At 45.0% G+C, this 7322-nt stretch overlaps 1 protein-coding gene across 2 annotated transcripts; it reads right to left on the reverse strand.

Annotated features, from left to right (window-relative positions):
* Nucleotides 1-3996: 3996 nt before the first annotated feature.
* Nucleotides 3997-5836, reverse strand: her9 (hairy-related 9). Of its 2 annotated transcripts, none has more exons than XM_067528363.1 (4): nt 5496-5836; nt 5292-5387; nt 5103-5190; nt 3997-4982 (listed from the first exon to the last, which is right to left on the reverse strand). In XM_067528363.1, the coding sequence occupies exons 1-4, from the start codon at nt 5604-5606 to the stop codon at nt 4417-4419; spliced, it is 861 nt and encodes a 286-aa protein (XP_067384464.1). In that variant the 5' UTR covers nt 5607-5836; the 3' UTR covers nt 3997-4416. The 2 variants fall into 2 exon arrangements, with proteins under 2 accessions (XP_067384464.1, XP_067384463.1); XM_067528362.1 differs by having other exon boundaries at nt 3997-4985.
* Between the last annotated feature and the right edge of the window lie 1486 nt (nt 5837-7322).

Raw genomic sequence — 7322 nt, forward strand, 5'->3', positions numbered from 1 at the left:
CCAATACCAGCCTCATAAACCTCAATTTTTTTCAATACACTGAGCTATGATAAATCGGGGTCAAATCAGGGGCTACAAAATCATTGCACCTAAACTCTTTCATCTCCACATTTCCAACATTAGGACATCATGCTTGAGTATTTATTGGTGAAAATAGTGCTGCTGAACTCTGGACCAGACCTAAAAATGAGCAGCCGCTGCCAAAGCTGTGGGGCGAAGACCATAGATAATAAATATAAAGCTTCCAATTTAAAAGGCAGGGTTCCTTCAAGGCCACCTAGGAGCCTGCAGGATGACCTGTAGCACTATCAACAAGATGCTTCACTTTCTCTTGCGGAATCTGCACCAGTTGCTAAGGCCATAAGCCACAGGCTTCTTGCCTTGAAACTGGAGAAGCTGCTGAAAAGCCAAATCTGGCCTCAGAAATAGGTTCTGTAGACAAGCAGTGAGGATCAACGGAGCCCACGAGGCGCCCGCACCCTGTGATATTTGATCAGACTTGATGCATCCCTTTGCGTCTGCACACCCAGCCTCACCTTCTCTGCACACACCCAGCACCTCACACCCAGTCCCATGGATAAGTGGTCCCTTGCTATAAATACAGAGACTGTACAGAAGCTTGGACGGAGCCAAAAAAGACTGGGAGGAGGAGGGTGATATGACCAAAGGGTTAGGGGCTACATACTAAAACATAAAATGTGAACACCTGTCAAATAAGTTCAGAATCACTCATCCCAACACCTGCATACATGGTTTGGTTGGGTCACGCACTTGAGGGAACCAATCAGTACATTTCCTGAGTTTGCTGCTGTTGTCAATTGCACTGGTTTCCAAGTTTACATGCATTTCTATTTCTACATCGGCACTGTTGTTTATAGGTTGATTTAAATTATTTTAGAATGTTTATTATCTCATAATTGTTTTCATTTGTCTTTGTTTTTGCACTCTCTTTACTATGTACAATACATTATGCAAATTGACAATAAAAGTATCTTGAGGACACCCTCCTGCGAGGAGAGAGAGATGTTTTCCATGAGGAGGTCAGAAAACTGAAGCTTTAACAGCTTGGCGGCTATTTCCTGTATTCACTCAGAAAGTAGACAGAGCTCCAAGATGAAACCATTTCATTGAGGAAATCTGTTGCTTGACATATTGATAATGATCATAAAATTGATGTTGCCTGAACTGTAGGTTATACATCCTCTGGCAAAAGTAAAACATTTTACAGTTTTTCAGTCTCAGGCTGAGGGAGGGTTTTGGTTGCAATAAAAACCTTTTTGGCTACATCACACTGGCGACAGGCAGGCAATTTGGGGATAATGTGTTGAATTGTTTTAATTATAAGAATTGATGTATCTGTCTAAAAGCAACAGAAAGAAAGAAGCAAGTGAAAGTGAATAAGCAAAGCCTTTGGTTGACTCGAGCATGACTTCCTCATCTCAGCTGACTTTGATAAATGGTTGGCCGGCAGAAAGAAATCAAATGGAGTTAAAAGAATTGTCTGTTCACTAATAATTTTGGTAGCTGTTTTGGCTGAGGTGTTGGTGTGAGTGAGATAGAGGAAGCGTTCGTATCTGGAGTGAAACACTCCCTGAAACTGGATGTGGTAGAAACTGTCTACAAAAAGGAATAAGTGCTTGCTAAACCAGGCCTTTTCCAACAATGGTAATTGTGAATTTGGAGGGAAACGTTTTGTGCGCGCTCCTCTATTCAGTCGCTAATGAGAATGATAATTTGTGGCTCCTCTGATGACCCCTACACCCATCAATAGCGGCTTCTCCCAGGGGACGTGATAGCGCACATCCCCGAGGGACTTTCAGCCCTCTATAGGAATCCTTTTCATCACCAGAGCGGGATTGCCGCCTGTTGCGTTTTACATACTGCTGATGATCCACATTTACCCAACAGTGTGGTCCATATCTGTGGACCTGCACCTGCGTGGAGCCGACGAGCAATGCACAACAGAACATTTACACTACTTACACAGGTTTCTGTAAAGTGACGTGTCAGCTGTACAGACGCGTACACCACTGCTCATATTCTCTCTAAGGATGTGTGTTGTTACATCTGTTTAACACAACACACGTGCTTGTTTTCCTGGTGTCTTTATATTCATGTTTCTCAACACGGGCAAAACACGTAACAGGCGCAGCAGCTTTAACCTGATTTGCAAACACGCTGCCTTATAAAAACTGAATGGACTCAGTCAACTTCTCTTAGGAGTGTATGACGCTTTACCCGAGTCCCCCACGCGTGTGTGTCCGCCTCCTCACCTCCGCAGAGCGGCTGCACGACCCGTCCTGCCAGCGGGGATTTACTGACTGGCGCTGTGCCCGGCCGCAGGCAGACTAGTTCGCTCGGTTCTCACGACCTCAGCTACACAAAGGCATCTCTGAACTATTAAGTCAGACACGAAGGCAGTAGACGCGACCACAGAACCCACACACGGTGCCAACTGGTGTTTCAGTTTGCCTCCCTGCAGAAGGAAGCTGCCCGAATGTCACCGATGGGGTTTTCAGTAGCGACGGTGTCATCTGCAGGGCACTGGCACTAAAAGGGGTGAAAGTGAGAACGCAACTACAGGACTGAACAACAGTCCAACTGCTGAAGAAAGATTGTTATCATTTACAACTCACGAATGCAAAAAACACCCGTCACTTGTAATGTGGGGGAAATTACATTATAAAGACGTGAACTTTCATAGATTGTCTTGTCAGCTGTTAAAAGGATATAAATGCGATGACATGTTTCTTTTATTTTCACTGTTTTAAAATGTGTTTTTCTTTAATTGTCTTAATGTCGATGCAGCCTGTTAACGCTGTTGGTCAACACGATGCATTTGTGTTTTTCATGGTATGACCTTTTATATATTTTGTTCTGAACCTCCAAAGACTGTTTTTGTTGTTCACGGATAAACTGCGTTTGTGCACAGGCCTTGGAGTTTGCAAATGAAATGTTTTGGAGAAGCAACAAACGTTTGCCTTTTCCAAATGTAATGAAAGGTTCAGATGAGAAACACTCCGAGTTACTTTTGGCCTGTGGCTGCCATGCGCACCCATGTCCTGATGGTGGTGTATTTAAATGTAACCTGAGCTCGACCAAAAAAGGGGCCTGTTGACTGTAAGTGTTTGACACACGGCTAACGCCACGCCGGCCGACACCGAAACACTGTGTATTATATCCCCCTCATCGCAGGAATATTATTTTACACCCAGAGATAAACAGGGGGAGATAAAAGGAAAAGAGGTGGAAACCTTTAAGACACACCAAATGAAACTGTGTGTGTTAAGTAATCTTGTTAGAGTGTGAGACAGACTGAAAGTGGTTTGGGAAATAAGTTATAATCAGGTTTCTATATCCTGCAAAAGATGTATTTTTTATACCGACTTTGGTCAGGTTTCCCCGCAATAACACCAAACTAAGGGAGTTCCCCATTTTCTCTTTTATTGAGGTGTAGGCCCACTGGGGGTGGAATTGAACAATTGACACACAAAAGGAAGCGCGAAACCTTCCATATTCTCTTTTCACTGAAGCAATCTGTTAGTGACATTAACCCCCGAGTGCATTTCCCAGGCTCGTATGGGTTTAAGACTTCTTAAAGCTCCCGCTGCATACGGGATCAAACTCTTTTCAATCTTTTAATTACCTTTATAGCAATAGAAAGCTACGCCCCCCCCCCCACCCAGGGTCACTCTCTGTTGAGCCAGATGCAAGGAGCTCCCGCCAAACCGGTGACAATGTGGCCACTTAAACTATAATAGCCTATATTCATTGATATTGAGGTTCATATTAGGAACACAGTCACATTTTAGCGGCTTCGTTTTGGTTGTTGGTATAGCAGCAAGTCATATTCCCCAGACGTTCTATCAATATATCAATGTGACATTTACGCATCAAATGTAACTTTTACGCACGGCCCAAAAAATTGGACAATGAGACATTGTAAAGTATAACAAAGTATAACTGACGTGATAGAACGAGACTGTAGACAATAAATACATTTTTGAAAATTGTTTTATTCAAACAATGGGTCATCACCCAACTTCGGTTTGTCTTTTTAACACAGAACAACAAAGAATATAAAACACAGCTTTGGTATAACAATCAATAACAACTTTGTACAAAACTAAAACCTTTTCATAAAAAGTACTTCATCACAAAAATCCTATAAATCTTTCTGCATTTACAGCATATTTACCACCGAGCTCCAAATGTTGGAATCAGTCAATAAATTATAACCATGTGCCATTTAAAGCAGCCTCTGTTCCATAAAACGAAACAACAAAAACTGCTGGGGGAGTGTTATGGAGTTAGGGTGACAAGTCGAACATCCGCAACAGTTGTGTTCAGTCAGTTTAATGTAGAAATTGGAAAAGTAATGCAAATTGGATTCACACGACTCTCTTCTCCCTTAAGCTACCAGGGCCGCCACACAGGCTCGCTGCTCTCTGAGCCTGTGCTGACACCCACAGGGCTGAGCGCCTGGGACCCCCCGGAGAAGGATGTCATGCCGTGCACTGGAGAAGCTGCAGTCGGCGCTGAGCTACCGTGCACCGGACTGGCGTTAACCGCAACAGGAACTCCTGCGTTCGCGTAAAGGGGAATGACAGGGGCTGTGGCAGAGGCAAATGCCGGGTTAGGGATCAAAAAAGCGAACTGTCCATCAGTTGCGGGGACCAGCTGGAACCCACCAAAGACCTTGGGGGAGACGGCCTCAGCAGGACTGAGTTTAGAGCCCATGGGTAGAGTGGATGGAAGCTGGACATGGAGAGGCTGGGCCAGGTGCGTCTGCTGGGATGGGGACTGCTGCGTGTAGTTCATGGGAATCATCTGGGTCATGCAGCTAGAAAGGTGGTTGAGGAGCCTCGACCTCACCTCCGTGTTCACCCCCTCTGAGGTGGACAGGAACCGGGTCACCTCATTCATGCACTCGTTGAATCCGGCTCTGTATTTGCTCAGGACGGTGGCATCTGCCGAGAGCGCTGCTGGGGGAGAAAGAGAGTGGACGGACATGAGTGACACACATCTGGCTTTTAAGACTTTTTCAAGAACTTCATAGAGACTCTACAATCGGTGTGATTTTTCTTATTAAACGCACTTACCGCTCATCTGTACGCGTTGCAGGTTCCTCAAGTGCTTCACTGTCATCTCCAGGATATCTGCTTTTTCCAACTTAGAGTGTCTGGAGCTCTGTGTGAGATAATACGACAGGTTAAACGTGTTCAAAGTACTTGAATGATCTTTAAGACTTCAAACTGTAAAACAAGCCCCCAAAATTCGTCTGCACTTACATCTTTTTTAAGTGCGTCCAGGATGAGTGTCTTGAGCTGCCCAAGGCTTTCGTTAATTCTTGCTCTGCGGCGTTTTTCCATGATAGGTTTTGACGACTGCAAAGAATAAACAAGGATACATTAACTTCTTGCTTCCGGAATGAAAAATGTCAATTTGCAAACTAAAGCTATGCTATTTTACAGTGCACTAAACATTAAACATACCTTTCTGTGCTCGCTGGCGTTTTTCGGTTTGTCCGGTGTGTGTGATCCGTTTGCAGGAGCCCCGGCAATAGGGGACGCCGTCTGCTTTTCCATAGTGTCAGCTGGCATCATCAAACCAGGGGAAGTGTACAGATATAAATCCTTTACGAGAAAGCGCCGTAAAAATATAAAACGTTGTAACAAAAAATGATGTGTCACTTTGCTGAAGATGTACGAGGCGCCTGACACTCGCTTTTACCTATCGGTTTGCGTTATGTCGCTTGTTATCACTTGGCTGTCATCCGACCAGAGGAACGTGCGACGCGAGTCTCCGCTTCAGCCGCCGACACACGACGCTGCGGTACTTATACACGGCTCGCGTGCTCCCAGTTCGTGTGAAACCTTCTCTGCATTCTTTCCCACACTCGTCTCAGCCAATAGCAGAGAGGACTCGCCCATTGGGCGCGGGGCAGGCTGCTGATTGGACAACACACCCGCGGGCCGTCAGTCACGCGCTGCTCAATCAGCCCTGTAGGGACAAACAACAAAGCGGAGCGAGCAGCGGCGGCCGGGCCGGCCTGTTAAATGATAAGGGGGTGTGGGGCTGGGTGGGTGTGTTGGGGCCATGATGGATGATCGCTCCAAACTTTGCTCCGTGCTCCTCAAAAATGTTTCGCTGCTGGCTGTGTGGAAGAATGTAGAGTCTGCACTGGCAAAACTTTTGTTTATATTAATATAAATTATTTCATTGTTTTCCGGCTGCAAGTGCATGTATGTTTCTCATACGAGAACCCTCCGGAGAACATTTTGGTGGTGTAATGCGGTGCGTAAAATGCCAATACCCAAACCTCGAAATCCAGCTTCACCATTTGTTTTATTCCACCTGAACTTGTGTGCCCCTTCTGAAAGCTAGAAACACCTGCTGCCATAATCACGACACACGTTTGCTTATTTCAAGTACAAACATTTTTTCGGTCTCACATGAAAACAAATACACATTCAGTCTGTTTTTGAGAGTCCTCTTGCACCACCAAGGAGAAGACATCTGTTGTGGCACGCGAGGCGGTTTGCAGCAGCACGCACCAAGCCAATGGCATGCGACCACTTTATGCAAACGAGGCAGGGCGCTCTCTGATTGGCTGTGAGAACGGCTCTGTGTCAATCATCCCGGCGCGGGAGCAGCTCAAAGGAGAGGAGGAAAGAGAGAAGGAGGAGGAGCGGGGGCACATCTGTCCGCGTGCCATTCACGCACAGTCCTCTCCGGTCTGTGCGGAGCACGTGCCAAAACTTGCAGATTATAGCCGAAAGATCGAAGAGCGCAAAATGTCAGGTCTGAAAATTTAGGATCGTTGTATTAAACTAGAATAGAATAGAATGGAATATGTATATTAAGCATGGTATTTAGTCTGCATTGGAAGACTTGCACCGCAGCGATAGAAGCAGCTAATTTTCTTAAGGAAGCAAGACAACAGTTACATATAACAGTTATATATAACACTACCTAATTAGCCTACATGAAATCACTGTTACCTGTTTCAGAAAAATCACAGCAGTGATAAACGTGAGATAAAATCCAGTGAGCGCTGCTACTAAAATGTATAGAATTAATAATGCACTAAAATGTAGTTTTATTAAGCAATGATTATGCTTTTGAGTCAGCGCGTAGATTACATCTTATAATGGAGTCGTCCTTTCTGCCAGGTTGTTTATGCTTATATGTGTGTGCGGCTGTGTTGAAACAAAGTGTTGAGGGTGTTTGAAGGAAAAGAGCACCATCTGGCGTCTCGTTTGGCCTACAACAGTGAACCCATTTAACATGATGGATTTTGGGTCATTTAGGGGAGTTAA

This window comes from Channa argus, chromosome 13 (assembly GCF_033026475.1).
Source record: "Channa argus isolate prfri chromosome 13, Channa argus male v1.0, whole genome shotgun sequence".
NCBI lineage: Eukaryota > Metazoa > Chordata > Actinopteri > Anabantiformes > Channidae > Channa > Channa argus.

Coding starts and splice junctions, on each gene's coding strand:
- her9 (XM_067528362.1), bottom strand. CDS start 5,606: ATGATGCCAGCTGACACTATGGAAAAGCAGACGGCGTCCCCTATTGCC. Junction 5,191..5,291: donor TGGACGCACTTAAAAAAGAT/GTAAGTGCAGAC, acceptor TATCTCACACAG/AGCTCCAGACACTCTAAGTT. Junction 4,986..5,102: donor GCAACGCGTACAGATGAGCG/GTAAGTGCGTTT, acceptor TTTCTCCCCCAG/CAGCGCTCTCGGCAGATGCC.